The sequence below is a fragment of the Arctopsyche grandis genome, chromosome 4 (assembly GCF_051622035.1).
Source record: "Arctopsyche grandis isolate Sample6627 chromosome 4, ASM5162203v2, whole genome shotgun sequence".
Lineage (NCBI taxonomy): Eukaryota > Metazoa > Arthropoda > Insecta > Trichoptera > Hydropsychidae > Arctopsyche > Arctopsyche grandis.
This window is the reverse complement of record NC_135358.1, coordinates 13,330,001-13,352,998: the sequence shown is the minus strand read 5'-3', so window position 1 is coordinate 13,352,998 and position 22,998 is coordinate 13,330,001. Positions and strand designations below refer to the sequence as shown.

General features: G+C 31.2%; 1 protein-coding gene across 1 annotated transcript in view; it reads left to right on the top strand.

The window, feature by feature from the left end:
* CASK (peripheral plasma membrane protein CASK) overlaps positions 1 to 22,998 on the top strand; it is a 408,349-nt gene that overhangs the window by 34,025 nt on the left and 351,326 nt on the right. The window contains exons 3-4 of the mRNA XM_077429351.1: positions 21,963 to 22,068; positions 22,623 to 22,700. Of these exons, the coding sequence (XP_077285477.1) occupies positions 21,963 to 22,068; positions 22,623 to 22,700 (184 nt within the window). The remainder of the gene's footprint in view (positions 1 to 21,962; positions 22,069 to 22,622; positions 22,701 to 22,998) is intronic.

The following is a 22,998-nucleotide window of genomic DNA, read 5'->3' as shown; positions in this document are numbered from 1 at the left end:
AAGATTTATTGCTTCTGTGGGACAAACTATTGACTGATGGGAAAGGACCTTTTTTTTGTATTCAGGTAGGGAGATATTACGAATATACCCCGGCCGTATTGACTTTGCACAGATTTTAGACACAAAAAAAAAAAAACTAATATAACAAAATTTTACGAATTCACTGATATAAATACGCTTTACGACCGATCTGCTGATTATTTTTACACTTAAATTATACTAGGATGCAATTAGTAGAATAAGTGAGTGGATGGTTAAGTTTTTAGATTTAATTTCGTGCAATAGCCGGGTTTAAGCGAGTAGTAGCGGGGAGAACGCAGAAGCACGTCTTCCCCGCATGACACGATAGACCGAACTCCATATATATATATATATATATATATATATATATATATTTATATATATTTATATATATATATATATATATATATATATATATATATATATATATATATATATATATATATATATATATATATATATATATATATATATATGCACGTATGTCGTATACAAATATGCTATGTACATACATATGTAGATAGCTTGGTTGAAACTACTACTATACATATTACGGTTTAATGATATAAGTTGTATTGTACGTGCCCACTTTGGAACCATTTTTACATACGTAATATAGTAATTAATAATGAAATTTATCTTCGTTGAGCTATGACGAAACGGTGGAATCCTTATAAGAGGAAAACAAAGCAGGGCGTGTTCGCATTAAGGACGAAACGGGTCACGCGTGACTTGCGTTCAGATCGAGCGATCCCGGTATGTTGAGGGTTAACATTCAAGACCTTATTGTAATCGGAAGCCGATTGCGCATTCAAATATGACCACTACGTCACATGGTTTTGACAACCCCTACGTGAAGATTTGCGTTGACAGGGAAGAAACCAACATGTTGTTTTAGGATTATTGAACGATTGTAAGGAGGTGGGCGTATTGAATATTCGTATCCAGGATTTGAATTAAAATGAATTTACGTTTTGATTGTGTATATTTATTTTTTCTGGTGGTATGAATTTGATATGTACTCATCGTCTTGGTTTGATGTTGAACTACTTTTGGTACCGTTTGAAAGGGATTCATTCAGCAGTGTGAAAGTCGTTTGTTTGAACCGTCAACCCGTTGGTATATGAGAGCGTGAAAAAAAGGAATTCGTTGTTCGTTTTTGTTCCAATTGGGGATGGTTAAATTTGCAGTAGGGTAGGCAAAGGTCGATTGCTTGCGCTAGACATATTGTCTTGTATGCTTTGCATATATTTGGAATACGATAAAATGAATTTTTTTCTTTTCTTACCAAAGTAAAATGTAAAATCTCCAAAATTTAAAGGATGCCTGACACTCAGAATGAAATATGTACATACATATATCGATAAAATTAAGTTCATTAAGTACTTTACTTTGTTGTGCTCTTAATGTGATCTTGTTTATGCAATAAGCTATGTCGATTTTTGAATTGCTATACATATTCGTACATATGTAAATATGTATGTATGAACTAAACAATTAATAAGAACACATTTATTGTTCAATTTATGTTCTCATTATTTTATTTTATTTTTTTGCAAAAAATTTTTCTATTTATTTGTTTAAGAGGTATTACAAATAAAAGTTAAAAGTTATGTTAGGTAATCGTGTTAAAAAAATAAGTAGTTATAAAAGTTAACTTTAAAACAAAAGTGCTAATCGTCGATTGAAATATAAAATTGAGTACTTTAATTTTAGACAGACCTCGTCCGTGTGCCTTCAAGGAAGGGAATTCTTTTACGAATCTCCCTTTTTAATTAAACAATGCGTCCATCCATTATCGACTTTGAAGGCAGAATTTCCGTTTGATTGTGACATTTTTGTAAGGACTTCACAATTTGCAAAAATTCAAAATAAAATCGAACGCGCTTTAATATTGTGGGCTTTTTTTAATTATTGTTTTATTTTACGATAGATATCAGTTTTATTGTAGCAGGCGGTGTCTGCTGTTTTGTCATCATCACCTTTGTTCGATTTCAATGGTATTCCGCCGGCGACGGACAATACTCGCCGTTGATTTATGTTTCGGCTATTCTCGCTTGTATGTCATAATTTTTAATAAAGCTTTTGAGTGGGTTCGCAAATCGTCACCGAAACGTAATTCATCAGTATCCTGTAAGTGGGCCAGAAAATGCTATTAAATTAGGCAATCTATAGGTATAATACACATTGGTAATTTTCGGAATTACGGATATTTCAAATAATTGAATTTTCCAAGACACCAAACAACCATACAAACGAAAAATATTAGAAGGAGAAAAAAAGACATAAACATAAAATATTATATGTATAGGTACATATGTATATGATATACGTCGATTTAAATAAATATCAATAATATCAAATAACCACAATCAACAATTTAATAATGCTTTAGGTGGATCAGCATATCTTATATTAAACAAATCCGTGCCGATCGCAATCTAATTGAGCAACTTGATACCTTTAGCCATAGATGATAAAACTATCATGTTAGTACGTGAAACACAGGGAAATAACAAATCTTACACATATATTATATGTGCATATTGTTGGCTAGGGACATTAAAACTAAATTCAACAAGAATTTGAGGATTGTTCACCAAACCAACGAGCAGTTTATAGAAATGTTTGCCCAGATATACTTGACGTTGTGTCCCGAGGGAATAATAACCCAGTGCCCATAGTAAGAACGCACTAGGATATAGCCAAGAATAGTGACCATAAATTGTCATTTAAATACATACATATGTATGTATATGTGAGGAATCTTTTCTGCAGAGTTCCGTTCGAAACTATTTTTGAAGCAATAATATGAAGAATCAACATACTTCATAGTATGTACGTATGTACATATTCATATGTATGTATATTATTCGAACTCGAGATTTTGACTGATTCGAACTCAAAATCGATTCATGATCACGTTTTCATGATCTAGAAAAAATATGTGTGTATATGTAAATATGAAAAGTATGTGTCTGTGTATTTTGGGGATTTTTTGAACACCGTTAGTCGAACTGAAACTTAGTATTGGTTACTGAAATTCATATCGACACGACGTAAATTATTTTCAAATTTTTAAGTTGACCGGAAATAAAGTTTTTGAATTCAATTATCTCCCAAACCGGTAACTGAATCGGACTGAAATTTTTTACATGGAATAGAAATTATAAATTTTATAAGCTAAAATTTTTTGAATATTTTTAACTGAACCGGAAGTAGTACTTTTACTCTAGAGAATACATATATATATATAGAAGTTTAAGCTTAATACCAAGTTATGTGTAAAATTTGGTAAGCATCCGTCAACTGGAAGTGGCAGTTTACTTTTGTTAGATTTTACTATTTTTTTCGACCCCTTAAACATGTGTGCTCGTCACGAAAAAATTCAAGTATAATTATTGTATCAATGTGATGAAAATAAAAGAAATCACTAAATTTAATAAATCGGAAGTGGGATTTTTTCCTCTTAGAAAGGTCAAAAATGCTGTTGCCACTATTCTTTCCACACCCCTGAACGTATCAAGCTATAAATTTATATTTATATTCTTTATGTACTAACTTAAAGCTAATAAGGTTTAATAAGGTCAGAATTCGTAAACCGGAAGTAGTATTTTTTTTTAAACAATTTTTCATTATTTTATTTTGACCTTTTAAGGTATTTTTATTTACTTGATATTGAATGTGTATAATAATTATTGTGATTTTAAGTAAAAAAAAAAATGAACAAATTATTAAAAAAAAAAAATTTCAAGAAAATGCTCTCAGAACCGGTATTTGTGAACGTGTATGAATATTTAACTATCGAATTTTGTTTTGTGACCTTCTTATATTCCTCAAATACATAGATAAAGTAATGGGTTGGTCACATCCAAAATTTTGTATGTATTTAAACATTCATGTTTTCATTGAAATTATTGTTGTTTATTATTTTCAAAAATTTTATAATTTTTGATACTAAATAATACTTTCAGCTATTTTACGTTACTTTTTTCTAATATCCGGGAAATACTATGTTGTTTTTATTTACGTATACTTCGATGTTTTCAGGATACGATTATATAAGTATACATATACATATGTATATTTGGAATGTTATGCGTCTGCGTTTTCATAATTCATTTTGTCGAGTTGAGTACTGGGAAAATTTTTATTGTTATATTACATACGTATGTATATTTTCTTTATTTTGCGACATAATATTTTTTTCATTATGCTTGGATGGATCTGTTTTGCTTACGAAAGCCCTCTTTAAGTGAATAATTAATCGCGTTTTGATGGGATGAAATGTAAGGGATCGATACTCAATTAAAACGATGAAAAATAATAATATTTAAATACAGATTGTTAAAAGTATTTATGGAAGTATATGTACGTACATACATATGTATGTTTTTAATGTTTACTAAGCACAAACTGAATTTCATTAATCCGTCAAGGTTGAATCGCTGCCTAAGTTTACGGCGAATATCTATGAGATTTTTCCCGTATATTTTCTCAATACTGAAATTTAACTCGTCTCGTGCAAACGGAAAACTTTATTGCGGCGATGTCATGCTCTCTTTGCGTAATGAATAAATAATAGGCATCTTAATAAGCCTAGTACAACGCGGTGAACGCGTTTAAGATATACGATATCGCAGAACGACCCTGTGTTTTAATGCCTCACGACGAGATGAAAAAAATATTGCTTTTTTAATCTGTCCATTTCATGATTAATTCATGGCTGGTTTTCGAACGCGTTATCTTTATGATGTAATGCAGTCATTTTTATGTGTGATACAGCGATATACATATGTATGTACATAGTCTATCGAGTGGATAATATTATATTTAATGACAGTGCTATTGGAAATAGTATAGATATGTACATAAACACAGGGATTGGTTACTGAATGGCTGCGTTCACACTAACGATATTACTTACGATATTTTCTATAACCAGTTCCAAAATAGCAACCACAGGTTGTAATATAGGAACTGGATATGGAGAATATTGCAAATATCGTTAGTAGATATCGTGTGTGTGGACGGCGCCAATGGCTCATGTCGATTTTATATGGAATATAGAGATACATATGTATGTATATCCAGTGGCGGCTCGTCCATACGCACTGCGGTACTGCAGCACCCCCAAGGAAATTGAGAAAAAAATAATATTATTATATACATAAATGTATGTATATTATATTTTATTTTATTTTATTTTATTAATTGAAAAATCAACAGACAGGATGTACAGAGATAGGTATAAAAAAAACAAAAAGTAAATAAATAATATATGTAACATCCGAGTCCAATAATAGATTTTTACAAAAATGAAAAAGATAAATATAAGGAAAACAAATTAAAAAGTAAAGAATAAAGGCATGACAAAATATGTAGTACATTGCATAATTAAACTATAGTATTAAAATATTTGGAAAAGGTTATAAGATAGAATATAAGAATAAATTGAAATTTACAAATATAAAACAAATGAAAACGGTAAATACAAAATAAACAAATGAAATGGAAAAGAATGAAAGCTATAATATGATTAAATAGCACATTACATAACTAAACTAAAGTATAAAAATAATGGAAATATTGGAAAAATAGAATAGGAGAAAAAATGAATCAATCGGTCAAGATTCTCTTGATGTTAGACCTGAATTGATGTAGGGAAATACCAAACAGATCAACCTCATTCAGCTCTCCGTTAAACATACGATAAACGCGCTGCAGATAAAAATATTTTTGGGAATTAGTATTGAAAGGATCAAGTGAAAAGAGTGCAACGCGTCTAGAGTATCGAACTGGGATTCTGAAATTAACCTTATTCAGTAAATCAGAACAATCAAGGAAACCATTTCTGAGCTTAAAGAAGAATATAGCATCAGTATGTCGTCGCCTGACAGAAAGATTGTTAAAAGAAAAGATTTTTAAAATGTCGGAAACAGTAGAATGGGTATAGGTAGGAAAAAGGTAGCGTAAGGATTTAATAAATTTAAGTTGAACTTTCTCAATACAATTAATATGGGATAAATAAAAAGGTGACCAGATAATTGAGGCAAATTCAAGGTGAGACCTTACAAAGGAAAAATAAAGTAATTTTAGTACATAAGGATCATTAAAGGGTTTTGTTGAGCGGAGTAGGAATCCAAGAGATTTAAATGCTTTGTTGGTAATAAAAGAAATATGTTCACAGAAATCTAGTTTATTATTGAGTATTACACCAAGATCTTTAATAGAAGATGACGTGATTATAGAAGTGATAAGAAGATGATTATATGAAAATATCAATATTATTTAAGCGTGTATTAAGCTCGCCCGCATACCGATACATCCAATAATGATCATACATCGCGGTACTAATACCAGAAAGTGAGGCATCGTTTATTATTTTGTGCAGTACGGTTTTCGTTGGAATATGCCGAGTGGGCGAAGGAGGGGCGCGGGGAGGGAGCTCGCGCTAGAAGCTTGGTCTCGTACTGCCATTCCCGGCTGTATGAGACTTATTTTGCGTCGTATGCGCGCGCCCGACACCTCTCACTTTTCGTCAATCCTTCTGCTTTCGTCTTTCCTTCTACACCTATTACACTTTCTAAATTTCTACTCTTCCTTCTAAACCTCACTGTAACAGTTTTATTTCTTCTAATTTATTTGCCAAACTATTTTTTTTAAAAGCGATATTTGCACCTATTTTTGAAACAGAATCATGGCTCTAACTGTTAATTAAGTGTATCAAAATCAAGAGAAGTTGAGGCAATATTTTCAAGACCTTAAATCTTTTTCCGAAAATGCCGATAAAACAATATCAGATTCTACCAATTTACTGAATACATTAAATGATGACAATTATTTTATTTTGTTAGAACTTTTTCACAAATTAATACTGTAGAAATTATTTACAACCAAATGCAATCTAGTAATATCGATGCATTTTGAACTAAAGAAAACTTTTATTCATAATGCTTTACTAATGCCATTATATAAATACGAGATTATTACAGCGAATTGTCTTCATCTCAGTCACAAGAAGCCAAAAATATGTGCGATGTTATTATTAAGGATATAAAAGAGAAATATACTTTTTATAATCGATTAATAGCTGTGAAATTATTTAATAAAGAAAATTTTGAAAAGTACTGAAAGAAAATGCCAATGGAAGATCTACTACTAACCGTTGAATCATATCCAATGCTTGATAAAAAAAAACTTCAAACTGAATTAGAAGTGTTTTACTCAAGGAAAGAAATGCCTAGTATTAATGATTTATTAATATTTTTAAACTTATTTTTGCAATCAATTTATGTAAAGTTCGTGTGGAAATAACAAAACTTATTCAAATTCTGCTTACAACTTCAACTACCTCTGAGCCAGAACGGTGTTTTTCATCAATAAATAGAATAAAGACATACATATATAAGAAACACAAAAAATGATGATGAGCAGTGAAAAATTTAACGAAAAGGTGATTGAAGGTCAAGGAAAAAAGACAGAAGAATCAATTTTATAATGAAATAAAATACATATAATGTTTAATTTTGATAATTTGGGTGTTCATAGTAAAATATAATCCAAATAAACATATTATTTTTATTTTTAATCAACCGCAGCACCCCCGATATCTTATCCACGAGCCGCCACTGTGTATATCTGAAATTTGATAAAAGAAAAAAAAAATAACGGAGCGGAGAATAATCAATCTTTACTAAGTTTGACAATGGTTTCTTCTCGTTTTTGAGATATCGGCGTTTTAAAAAATGCGCAATTTTTACAGATTTTTGTCTTGTGCAGTCTTTAACTCAAAATCTAATTGCTGTACCAAAAGAGTATTCGAATCAATAATCTGATGTTTTTGGTATTGATTGTAATTTTTTATTGCTTTAAAATACTTATAATTAATTATCAAAAATATACTTGGTTATTAATAACTCTCCGCTCTGGAAAATAAAAAAACGTGGTTTTTTTGTTGCTCAGTGTTGAAAACATTTCTACTACTAATAATAATATTTATAGAAATATGATAACCACAGCTTTGTAAAAGTGTCGGTGTATCATTGTAATAACTACACGTAAATACATATATATTCGTGTCCGGATATTTCATCGCGGTCGCTTTTTATCGCGGGGATAACTCACTGAAAGATTTCATGAAAATATTTACTATCCAAAATACTAATTTTTAAGTTGACTACTTTTTAAAATGTATGTATATTGTAACTGTTATTCAAATATTTGGAGCAATAATTTTTTGAATCATGCATTTTATCCTGCAGTTATCCTTTGTTAATAAAATTAATTGAAAACTTTCTAGCTTTCTTTATTTTATAATTAAAATATAGTTGCATGAAATTTGTAAGCGAGTTGTCCCTGCGATGAAATGGTCGTGGGGTGAAATATCCGTTTAAATGTATTGAATTTGTTTTTTATTGAAGACTAGCTGTATTACCCGGCTTCACTCAGTATTTGTAATATAAACCGTTAATTAAATTACATTTTAGTAAACATTTTATTCAATTTATTTGAATAGTTTTATTTTATATACATTTATTTGAATACTCATTTGTTTTTTTTATTTAATTGACTGTCACGAACAAATAAACATACATATATAGTAAGTCTCTTATATGTATACCAGAAGCCGGTGCCTGTGCCCCCGTGGTTGCGCCCCCTAGAGCTTCGCCCCGGTGCGAAGGCGCCTCCGCCCTCGGCGCCATTGCCCCCGGGAACTTTGAATCGAAAAAAATGGAATTATTTGTTCGATGACGTCACGGATTTACGACCCAACGAACGAAGGTTACATACATACAAAGTCTCTTTCCAAATTATATGTTAGATTTGGACTCTCTTCTGAAGAAACTTCAAAGAGAGTGTTTTGCAGCACATTTGTGTCCGTATATGGAGAGCGATAAAAGCGCTTGCTTCCCTCGCTCACGTTGCACGAAGGTATTTCAGTGTTAGTGTTGCTCGAGAGGCACTTTCGATGTAAATTTTACATTAAAGTTGTTTTTACGTTCAAGTAAATGTGTATTTAGTAACGCGAAATTATAACGTTAAGTCTGTGTTTTTAACGCAACGTCCAAGTTGATAAAAGGTGACAACGTGACGGGTCAATTTGGGTATCACTCGGATTTCTCTCGGGGCCTGGCGGTGTGCCTCAAGCTTATTTTAACCGTTGAAACTCACTTTTAGTGCCTCTCGGCTAAGGATACTCGGTTAGATTTAATTATGGGATAGACAAAGGTTAGTGCCGGTTTTCCGATTTACGAGTAGGTGACAAAAGATATGATATGTATGTATGTTCATACATACATATGTACATATATATATATATATATATATATATATATATATATATATATATATATATATTTATGTATGTAATAGGGTATAGGCTTTTTTCCGGCAAAACAGAATTTGCAAGTTTATATATTAATTTCAATCGACGTGGTTTTCTTTTTTTTTTTTAAACAATGTTGACTTTTTCCCTATGCTTGTAAAACTGGAAATTGGCAAAGTTTTCGAATTTAAATATTTGAACTCCGTTCTCACCGTTCCGTTGCGTTAGTAATAAATAAACAGAAATATAGCTGCCGTGTTTTGTAGCTTTAAATGTCAAATCGCTAATTGTTGAGTATTCTCATCCTTGAATAAGAAATCAAACATTGAAAACTTGAGGTGGGGTCGCGAAAAAAGTCGTTAATTTTATTTTATTTACTATACATGGTTAATTAATGTTTTCATACTTAAAAATGTACATATGTAGATAGTATCTTTATGTAGGTACTGTTTAAGTAGTTATACGCGATAGGGATTTTGTTTAACTAATGTATTATGTATTATGTAAAACGTTAAGTAAATGCGTATTAGCCTAAATCAGCATTGACTCTGCCTCCGCAAAAGTTTTTGAATTAAAATCATATACAATGTTCAGTAATAAAACAGAATGGTTACTTGTTTGTTTTCATATAAAAAATCGATTTGTCTGGTAGTTTACTAGAAAAATGTCTTATCGCATTAAAGTATCTATGTACATATGTACATATAACACTATGTCGTAGTGTAACTGAACTGAAAGAAGTGTCATAATATGTATAAATACATATATATATATATATATATATATATATATAAATATATATATATATATATATATATATATATATATATATATATATATATATATATATATATATATATATATATATATATATATATATATATATATATATATATATATTGCGTTTTTATTGGAGTTTACATATACACACATAAATCCATATTTTTATTTTATACATATATGTATGTATATGGGATCCATGAATGTGTGCGGGAGGATATTCAAAGTCAAAGTCTTTACGCAACTCGTTTAATGTCTTCGAGTCCGGCTCGAGCAACCGAGTGACGCGCGAAGCAACGCCACAGGTCTGCCAACTTAAAATATTCTCATTCATACCAACCTACATATATGTACATACATATGTATGTATATGTATACCAGGAATGCCTAACAGGTATACCCTAATGCGCATCATAGAGACATCTATGGATAAATTTGCAGGATTTTTTATAAACCAGTAAATTGGAGATGTTGAAAAATTATAAAAATTCTAAATATGTACAATATTTTACATATATATATATATATATATATATATATATATATATATATATATATATATATATATTTTTATTTTTATTTTTTTATTTATTTTTTTTATTTATTTTTTTTTATTTTTATTTTAAATGCTTTTTATTAAATGCTTATACAATCTATTTTAATAGCTACTGATAATTTTCTATTTTACAATTCTAATTCAATTTTGTTACTAGTCATAGTATTATATTATATTATTCTAATGTTAATGTACAGCATAATACGAAAAAAGAGGTTAGTAAAAAGAGCCCAAAAACCTATTTACAATTCTTATAAATACTCATAATACACAATATTAATTAAAGACACTCTAAAGTCGATGACCTAAAGCAGATTGTGTTTAGGTAATCTGAGTTTATACTTGAAGGGTGTAGCTATATTTTATATGAAAAGTATATGTATTGATAAGAATGTATAATTTTCATGTTACTTTTACAGTGTCTTTGGCTATAATTTCGTTGGTATAATAGTGCGAATTATTGTTTTTTATAGGCTTTGCACCCAATCCCGACTGCACCTTACTAACGAAATCGTTTATGTACATACATACATATGTGGACAATATATTTTAAATTTGTTGCGTGTGCTGCAGCGTAATGACATTAGTCGGTAGGTTTACCCTAACAAATCCGATCTAATAATTTACAATGTGCAGCGGTCGGTTCGATCTCATCGAAGCTTCGCGAGGGCTTCGCTAACTTTTATACACGCTTCCAGGCTCTCCAGGACCGGGGAGTGTTTGGGTGGGTCTGGTCGATATGGGAGGAAGTCCCACCACTCCATCCTCGTCTCCCTTTCCAGCTTCGTCCTGGCTCTCCACCCTCCGCCTCCCCACCCACAGTCTCTCCCTTTCCGCGTTTCCTACACTCTGTGGAACTGTGGGAGGTCGAGTGGGCGGGATGATTTTCCCATCCTTCGCTCGTTTGTTTAGACGCCATGGGGCCTTTCGTCGAGGCGCTCACGTGTGTGCGGTGGGTCAAGGATATTATTGTCGTCGCGCTATTTGGTCCCGTTTTTTTTTTGCCGTTTCAGATGTCTGCATACATACATTCATTCATATATAATATGTACAGTCCCCTTTGCGATATGAAGGCGGTCTGTTTAGTTTTCGTCCAAATTAGCTTCGGCTATTTGGTGCAAAGTATCGGAAGAGGCTTTATGTTAATTTGAAGAGACTTTTTTACTATTTGAAGACACAGATGAATGAAAGTTAAGCACATTGTAAGGCTATTAATCAATTTGTATACATGTTTTTTTCGTTTTAGTTGATATAATGCAGTAAAGGGATAATTTATTTATATCGAAAAATAAGGATTTAATATATTTAAGTAAAATAATAATGATGATGATTGAATTGGGAATAAAAATATATTAGTTTATTTGACGAGGAGATTAAATTAACAAAATATTTTTCTATGAAGCAATTTATTTTAGCTTGGTTTTACTTGTAAAAAAGATTTCATTAGTAAAACTGTTACTAGGGGAAATTTTTAAGTCAACAGAGGATACTATAACCGGAAGAAGATTGGGATGTGGGGTGTTATTGGGTCACTGAGTTATGTGCTTTGCCCAAGTGGACCGTCGCCAATAGAGTTTGAGAAACGATTGATTTATATCACTCAAGAGGATCATAAAAGTAAATGTACATATCTACAATGTATGTACGTATATAAACTAGGAGTTAAAATAATTTTCAGTTAAAATGTTATTAGATTTTATTCATCTAAATAACTTCACGGAATATTTAAGTTTCTCTTTTGCAACTGAATCGAATTATGTGCGGTTAATGTTGACGTGAATAACAATAGACTGGGAAAGTATAATATTAAATTATCCACGAGCTCGTATGAGATATGTTATTATAAGTTTTATTATGCTATATTAAATTATTTGCGTTTTCAGTTTTCTGTGAAATTGTAATATGTACATGCATATAAACATATTTATAGAGTAATAATAAAAAGCTTTTAAATGGCAGTTTAATTTGGTTATAAAGTTAGATCTTATGAACTTACGCTTTCGAAGTCGTTTTTAATAGTGAACTTTTTATTGGTGAAATTTTATGGATGTACTTTTTAAGGAGAGATTTCACCTTCGAGCTTTTCCATTGCCTTTCGATAGATGAACTTTGGTAATTAAACTTTCGCAGACTAATTACATTGACTGATAGTGTGAGCTGCTTTGATTATTTTCAAATAAATTTATACATATTCTGATGTTGAGGGCCATTGTTTTATAATATAATATTTATTATAATTTAATATTTACTATACTTAATTTATAATATAAGCTTTTCGATACATTTATTTGGAAACTATTTTTTAATTATATATTATGTATTTGACTGCAATTCTATAATTGAATTGCGCAATTTGCATAAGTAATATGAATCATCAATCACGGTGTACTATTATAGATATATAAGTATGTATGTATGTATGTACATATCTACATAATTCGCGATTCGATTAGATTCGAATTTTCGATTAGATTTCCATTCCGCAGTAGAATTTGAAAACCGCGCGAGCTTTGTAAACGGTTTTGTTTGATTTATGGATATTAAAATTGAATTCAATTTCTCGATTTTATTGTAAAATTTGACTGAAATGTACTACATCTACGTCGACGAGTTATGTACTTATCAAACTTCGATTTTCATGCAAATTTATCGCCTTAGAATTGAGCCGGGAAAAAAATCGTTAAAAATATATGACCGTTACAGTGTACGTAACCCTTAGTAGCTCTGCAACACTGCCATTATTGTTTTAACCCTTACGATCCATTGTAGCGGGTATACCATTATCGGTGGCGGTTAAATACCGCATGGGCGTCGGAACCAACCGTTAAACGTTAACCGGTAATCGGGCTTTTGTCTGATGTGAACAAAAATTAATGGCGTTTCTATACGAGTATGTATAAAGTGAACCTGAATATAAAATGTACATATATGCACATACATATTCATGGGTATAAATAAAAAATATGTAAATAGAATAATAGTCTAAAGGAAAATATACGTATTATTATTTATAACGATGTTGTCTATTGTTCATTTTATTTAAGAAAAGGGTTATTTCGACTGGAGGGAGTTTTTCAGAGTGTGTTTAAAGTTTCGCCCACGAGCGAGAATTGGGAACAAGGACTCGCAGGTAACGAGCGCTCCTGCAATGCGGCTCTAGCTCACAAAGGCTAAATTATTTCTAAATAAATAATGTCCGAGTCCTTTAAGGTCGCGTTTTTCCTCCTCATCCCACCCACTCACCGGAAGGGGAATTCTACGCCGGTTTGCGAGCGAGTCATAATTTATGACAGTGCGTCCGTTTGTGGCCAGGACGCTCCAGGGCGCGTCCTTCGATCCTGCCAACGCAACGTTACGCATTTACGTCAATATCGGTTTCAGGTTGTAAAGATGGGATGTGACGTAGGGTTTTTCTAAGATGTATTAAATGTCGTATTGGATGTGTATTGTTCATTTTATAAGCAACGATGAGATGGGTTTGGAATGTTTAAGACTATTCGGCTATCGATCAATTGCATAATTTGGAAATATGATTCCGAAAGTGGTCCAAGTGGTTCAAGTGAAAAGTCTTAATATTATATATGAAATAAAATAATAATACTAATAAAATATTATTATTATTATTATTGTAATAGAATTATTATTATTATTGTTGTCTTAATTGTTCTATTGTATTCTAGATTAATTGTTTAACATTTAAAAATAATTTGTAATATACTTAAAATAATGTTGTGCACACCTATAAGTGATGTACATATATACCAGAATCATAAATATGTAAAGAATATATTGTGTAATTTATGTACATTGTTGGTGAGCCTTTTTAAATAAAAAAAAAAAAATTAAAATTAAAAGATGGTTATGCGAATGAAATTTCTCAACTTAACTGAAGGTATATAATTAAATGTCTGTGAGGGGTGATAATGAATAATTATTCTAAATATAGTATGTAATTGTGTTAATTCAATGGTTGTCTTCAAGAATAAGCGGCTTTTAGCACAATAACGTACGTAATAACTTTCCGTTGCGTATTGTTTTCGAAGGAAGGGGAATAGGAGGTGACCGCAAGATGAGAATCTTACATATGAGTTCCATCTAGCTTTTAATATCAAAGTCGGGGTCGTTATATTGACCGAAAATTTATGTTGTCATATGTACTGTCATATGTAGCCGGACCCGAAACTTTGCTAAGAAAGTTCTTCCGGAGGCGACATCGACCCGAAGGGGCTGGATCCATCGTTTTATCGAAATCGGATCGAAGTTCGAACTCGGGAATTAACCCACAGCTCGCGTTTGCTTCTTCCTCCTCTGTCTTTTGAAAGGGCGGGTTAAAGAGAGAATTTGTGACCCTTTCGGGCGGCTAGAACAATGGACCGAACCGACCCGGCTATTACTTGACCCTTAGCCGCCGTCGCCATACTGTCCATTAGCGCAACGAGGCTTTTATCTTACAAATTATTATGGCCTCAAATTAAGGTGCAATCGATACTCGGTTTCCCCTGTCAACTCCCCAACCACCCACACACGTTCGTAACTCGTCGCAATTTATTAATTATAAACGTGACGGTGGTTGAACTTTCATTTCAACCCTTATCGCGCCCGCACACTTCGCTCGCTCTTTGAACGGTCAACGTATCTATAATATTTATATGTTCTTAAATTTTTAGTGAAAGATTCCTCTATTAATTTGTTTCAATGACCACGAATGCGATTACACATTAATAATAGAGTGGATCTTTTGAGGTGTAATAAATCCGTCATCTATTGTTGCTGGGTATTAGAAATGCTTAATATGTGTATTATATACATATGTATTTGACGTGGGGATCCGTTAACTGTGTTAAGCGAGCTGTTGAGAATACTGAATTCTATGAGTTTTTTTTTTTATTTCATTTTGAAAAAATGAACAAAATATTTATATGCTCGTTTTGTAAATAAAAATAATAATAAAACTTAAGAAAATAATAATTAATATTCTCCAAGTTTTTGTCTTTCTTACTTAAATCGAAAAAAAAATCATTGTAAATGATTTGCGACTGATAGTTGTTTCCTTTCAAATGATTTTATTATTTTATATAGTCTTACAAAAGTTTTTATTCTCCATAAAAGTATGTATGTTTTTAAAGTTCTTTTAATTATAATTGAAAATTGGGTCACGGATAGGTTTTACTAACAGGCTGGTTGTTATTACATTCATCATAGAAAATTAGCTGACGGTTTGTTTGTTTTTGTGCTATTTTTCCCAAAAGTTCAAAGGGGTCGATTTATTTGCCAACCCTTAATCTGTAACAGATGTTTTCTCAATTCAACAAAGTTTTTTTTTATTACGAACGTTAGTTGAAATTAATAGGAAAATTAATAGGTTGAAATTAATTAACATTTTGCATGAATTCCACATGTAATATAATTTATTATATATATATATATATATATATATATATATATATATATATATATATATATATATATATATATATATATATAAATACGCTAGTCTGTGTGTGTGTGTGTGTGTGTGTGGGTGCGTGCGTGCGTGTGTGTGTGTGTGTCCTGACGCTAGCCGAACATAATGAATCGATAAAAAGCCTAAACTTTGTATAAATTCATTCGCGCTCGAACCGGTGTCCTCTCAATACAAACATCCTTTTTATACTCGAGTTGGGAGTTAACCGATTACTCCATGGTCCGATTTCAAATTGTTCTTTTTTTTAAACATTAATTGAAAATTTTCATTGTCGCCATATAAAAATACGTAATTATTATAATTTTATTTAGCGAGGTTTTGAACCATTTTTTTTGTTTTCATATTAAACAATTAAATATATACTATTTAAAAATAATTAAAATTCATTAAATTTTACGATATTCGAAAAATAAATTGAAATCGCGAAATTTGAAATCGCCGCGAGGTGTCGATATCCGAACCTTCTCGGTGCTTTCACGTTACGCTACGTTTACTACATCACGTTACGTTTTCACCAACTGTTCTATCGGTTCCTCCCGGAAGGGCGTTAAAAAAACAATAATATATGTAATGTGCTATCGAGGTGACCTATATTATGTATATTAATAATATTCAAACTTGCGAGGTCAATGACTGTTTGTTTACAATCGGGAAGTATTACATTGCGTAAACTTATTATAATAGCTAAACTTTTATATCTTACTTTTATATTCAATTAAAAATTGGAATACAGCGGATTTACAGTTGTCTTCGACCTTACACATGAATTATTTAGTTTAATTTTAGAATTACTGTTTCAGTTCCGATTCCGATTAATTATTACTATTCATATTGTAACTTAATTTTAAATCATGTATCAATCCGAAAGCACCCGTTGAAATTTCAATGGGCATAAAGCTAGTTATGAATATTCATCAAGTGATTAATTTCGATTTGATGTAGGTATGTATATTAATGCGTTGCATACAGTCATTGTATTAAATTATTACGAGTTCCAAACCGTTCAAAATTCATAGTCATCTTGCGAAAGGGTTGCAATTTGCGCCATAAAAAGTTTGGCTACTCCTGATAAAGGCAGGACCGGACTTAAAATTTCACAGAAGCTCATTAAACAGGTGTGCTTAACTGCGTCGGCGTAATTGTTCCCCAGGTGGGTTATGTGCTCTCGCTTCTCCGACGTATACCATTTGAATGTTGCTTGTTTACACACACCCGTTACGCATTAGATAAGACTTAATTATGATTACGAGAAGACGTTTCGTAACGTTTCAACGGAGTAAATTTGATACTTACAGCGTCGATGATGGTTGTAAGATTTTGCGATAAGAAATTTGGTTTCGGGGAGGATTTGTACCGAAGGTCTTTGTATAGACATGCGATCTTCTTTGTAATAATTTTATCCTTATATGTATGTATATGGAACGGGATGCCGGAGTTTCTCTCTCCGACACATGAATAACTGTGGCTATATTTACGTGGAAGTTCAGACAATATCAATAAGAAGGAACGTGTTCTCGTGAGATAGCAGCTTCGCAATTTACGTACACATTGGTAATATAGACATTAATCTTTCATTCATTGAGCGCCGCGTTCCCTGTTAGGGTAGTCGTTGGAGATAGGCAGGGGCTGGTCTTTCTCCTTAAGGGTGGGGTTTAGAATTAATAATTGTGATATGAAGACGCACGGGCTTGCGATGCCTCTCATTAACAATGTCAATTATACAACACATACCCACGGTTTGGTTTCAGATTCTCGTTTTCATCAAATCTGACGAAAAACATTTCATTATATGTACATATATATTTAATGGTTTTGTATTGCGATGTGTTTTACATATGTACATATTCAAAGCACAGCCAGCAGCCTGGCTTAATGGTAGCGTATATGTTTAGCACCATGCGATCACAGGTTCGATCCGCCAAACTGCTGGTTAGATTTGTGACTCCAAATCCATCGTTTCTCTATCAGAATATGCCGATTTTATCTGATCATTGTTGAAACTGTTCCTCAAATTGGCAAATAAATCCTTTCCTGTTGTCACAAAAAATCTTACGTATTATTGTGTATTATTTGTAAAAATTATGCCAAAAATTTAAATCTATAGATGTCTCAATAATTATTTGTATTTATTTTATTATATATAAATTGTAATAATTGTGCACAAAATCTAAAATCCATAGATGTCTCAATGGATTAATTCTGTACTTAATTAATTGTTAAAAAATTAATTCAATGATCCTTGCGGCCGTATATATGTATGTATGTGCAATAAAAATGCCGTATATTTCATGTATGGTTTCGAATTATGTTATGATTGTGTATTGAAAATATACATATATAATTTCTTGATGTGTATAGTACACCGTCGCATTGGAGCGATCTGTAATGACGAGTGTACTTTGATTGATTGAATAAAAATAAAATAAAAAAATATGTACGTTTCGTATGTTTGTATTATACATATGTATGTATGTGTGGTTTGATATATTGCTGTGTCTGCTGATTAATTAAGTTTGTTTTTTGAACTTTGGAAGTCATTAAGTGATCATCGTTAAATTGTTATTGGAAGGTTAGAAAGCCTATTCAATTTTAATGAAGTAAAATCGTTAAATTATTTATAGATCTTGTAACATTGCTTATTTGTGCACTGGTATTTTTTATTACCAGATGTTTGCATATATTTACATACATAGCATGTATTTGTATATATATATACATATGTATATCTAATTTGTTTATTTTAGTTGTATTTCATGTACCCTTTCTTAATCTTTTTAGCACACTCGTCGCTTTGGAGCAATCTGTTAGACGAGTGTGCTTGATTAATTGATGTTGTATAATAAATAAATAAATAAATAATGAATAAATAAATAAATAAGAATGACGTCAAACTGCGTAGTACATTCTATGTGTTTTCAGTGTGCAATTCACCTCAAAAGATTGTTGAATGGTTTGTTGCCCCGTTTAAAGAAGGCGTTGTGTTTTTTATTTTTCAGCTTATCGATAATTCGATTATTCTTCAGGTTTTACCGTTGCTTAATCTGCTTGCTAGTCGACGTATCATTACGTCTGTTTTCCCACCCGAGTGAATCGTGTCGGAGCTTCGAGGTTCGTTATCGGTTTTCGGATTAACTTGTCGATTTTACGGTTAGAGGTAAGCAGAAGGAGCCGTTCGAGTTATTTACGCACCCGTGTAGTTCTCTCTGCGCAAGGAGCTTTCAAAAATAGCTTTTTAAGCCATGTGCTTTTTCAACTGGTGTTAGTGTTCGCGTCCTGCAACCGTATATATCAGACTAGCACTTCCGAAACAGAAATAAATATTAAATTAAACATCCTTTTAGAAGACGCCAATCCGCTTTCGTCGGTAATTAATGAAACTTTGGCTGTTAGACGTAACTTCGATAATTCGGGGTTAACTTTCAACCGATGATCGATTGTCTGCTGTTTGATGCGCTTAGATGCTTTAAATTAATATATATATATATATATATATATATATATATATATATATATATATATATATATATATATATATATATATATATATATATATATATATATATATATTTGGGGGTCGTTTAAAATTATAAAGAAAAATTGAATTCGGATATTATTATACAATTCGGTTTGGAAACAAAGGAATAAATTATTCTCTGGTAGCGAAAGGTCTAACAATGAACTTGATTTCAGATGGGCGAGCGCGATAAGAAAACAGTCTGTTGCTAATTAGCGAATGATAGCCCAAGATATGGATCCTTTAAAGCTCTTCGTTTGGTATTGTCTAATTATTTTATTTTATTTTATTTTATTTATTTGGAAAATTTACAGTTTACAGTTTATTAGATTGATAGTAAAAAAAATATAATTATGTTAAGTAAACCATTAATAATTTTCACATATAGGTAAAAAAAGAAAAGTTCAAACATTTAAAATAAGAAACAAAAATGATAATAGAGTAAAATAGTTAAAGAAAACAAAAAAAGAAAAAAAATAGAAATAACAGTATAATAAAAATATCAGAATAATAAGAATAATAATATGATAAAAATTATGAAATAATATAAAAAATATAATATATAACAAAAAACAAAAAGACAAAATAAATACATCAAAATAAAAATTCATAATCATAATCATAAACTTTCATTAAAATTAATCATCGAAAAACAAATTTGCAATAATTACTCTAGCTTGTATAGCATTAATATTAAATAAGTCAAACATAGAAATTGTTAAGATTAGTGTGTTGACGGTGGAGCTTGCACGCCAGATGAATGAGCTTCTTCCATAATTAGAAAAAGTATTAGGTATGTAAAGGAGCTCATTACATCTAGTCATTCTATTTGGTACACGCAATGATAGTCTGCTCAATAATTGAGGACAGTCAATCGAGCCGTTAAGGATGTTCAAAATTGTTGAGATGTCAGCTATCTCTCTTCTTTTGACAAGAGGAAGTAGATGCTGATGTTGGCTTATTACATTATACATGGGTATATTTTTTCTGTGCATAGCGAGTCTTTTTATATTAATATGATATATGCTGTGTGTAAATATGTACGTAATATTAATCTGATACGCATGTTGAATCTTAAATGTGTGTGTTGCGAGAGTAAAGGTTTTAAGGTTGAGTTTAATGCTGGTTTTTTCCCTTTTAATATCACGAGTTTGTGACGAAAAAGCTGTAAAGCGATATTCCTGTTGTATTTTCAGTTCGCTAAATCTGCGTGAAAATTCGCTTTATCACTCTGAAGTAACTAAGCTTTTCAAGTTTTCGCGATGCCTTGACATCAAACGACGTCTTATCATTTTTATTCGTTTACGTTGAATTATCAAGATTATATAATAAATAATGCTTTAATTGTAAAATGTTTCACAATTTTAATCACTGTCTGAATGTTTGAAATTTAGACGATGGTGTTTTATGTTGGTTCAGTCTTTAATTGTTGTTTAATACATCATTTGTGTAGTATAGACGTTGGTGAAGATGAGGCCAATGCCAATCCCAATTGGATGGGCATTACTGGAGAATTATATCGTCTGGTGTTCTACCGTTGTATCAATGAAGGATAGCCAATGTTCCAATAGCGAAGCACTTTATTGGAAATTTTCATGCTTTCTTATTGCTCCTTAGATTTTATTCACATTTTTTCACGACGAAGTATTTTTTTATTTCATCAAAAGTATATTTATTTTGACCGGTTCGTTATTTTGTAGCGAAAATATATTTAAAATGCTACATATATTCATATAAGTTATATTGTTTACGTTCGAAGCTCGCGTAAGCCACATGTCAAATAAATAAGGATATGCAAACTGTATTTGTCGAAATATACTATGAGATTTTTTAACGCGATCCTGACATACGTTCTAGTCTAATGTGTAGAATATTTTATATTTAAATTTCAGCTTTCAAAGTTTTTGAATTTTTTAAAATTTTATTCACGTCAAAATTGAGCTTAAAACATTCTGTGAATACGATTTATACATAAACATAAATTATAGCAATATTTTAAATATATATGTACTTTGGTGCATAAATGTAATACTTTTTAAAGACATGATTAAGCTTTTTTTCTGATTAATTTATTAATGTAAATACTTATGCAAATATCAACCAAAAAAAAAAGAGGAAAAATCACAGAATACTCGGTTATTCTCTTCTATAGGCTCGTTTGATCTCACATCCTTGAATGATTTGCATTTCACGTACTCGTTACCGCATCACGTTCCTTTATAGATAACTTAGTGACACGTAGTTTACTTAACATTTGTGTGTCAGATGACTGAAGTTTCCTTGCGTTTGTGTGTTTCAGATCTGAAGCGGGAAGCGACGATATGTCACATGCTCAAGCATCCGCACATAGTCGAGTTGCTGGAAACTTACAGCTCAGAAGGAATGCTATACATGGTTTTCGAATAGTGAGTATAATTTATTATATGTACAATTTACATACTTTCAAACTTATACTTCTTTAAAAAGTCAACGTTCGGCTTATTATAATATTTGAATTGAGCTTTTGCGAAAACTCAACGCTCTTAAGGTATAATTGTTTGCAAAGCGAGGCGTACATACATATGTACATATGTGGACTCTAACGAACGATGCTTTTGGTTCGACGATTCTGTTTGGAGGTAGATCTTGTAAATTTAATTATTTAAGGTCTATTCTTTTTTCGTGCGCTCTTGGGAGAGTTTTGCTTAAACTTTTTTTACTATTACGCTTTGTTTGAAATATTGTGATGTATGTTTTTGGGCATTTTTATTCGGGTAAAAGGTTCTGTTGTGACAGGTATCCGCTTTTTTGCCTCTTTCTTAGGTGCCTTATGACCTTTTCTAGGTCACCGACTACCCTAAAGCCATGCTGATGTGTTCTTTGACCTTTTTTGCTGAAAAACTTTTTAATGTATTTGTTTTTACTTTAAGTTTGTATTGATGTTTTTATCACTTGATAATGATTCATGTTTTTATTTCAGCATGGACGGGTCGGATCTCTGTTTTGAGGTTGTCAGAAGAGCGATGGCCGGATTTGTCTATAGCGAAGCAGTTGCATGGTAATTATTGTAAAATTTATATTGCTGTAGTGCTTTTTTAATGATGGTTTTCTGTATAAAAAATTTTTCGTAAAAAAAATATCGGTATTTATTTATATTTTAAAATAAACCGATGTTCATTAGTTGGCAAAATTGTTGAAATTTTTCGTATGAAATAATGATATCTTAATGAAATTTGACGCAAAAAGGCTACTTCGGCTTATTAGATTATGAACGAGCTACTGTATGCGTGGGTGTTTTCAGAATTGAATATTTTAAACTTAATTTTCCTGTTAAGGAGCTTTATGAAATTTAACAA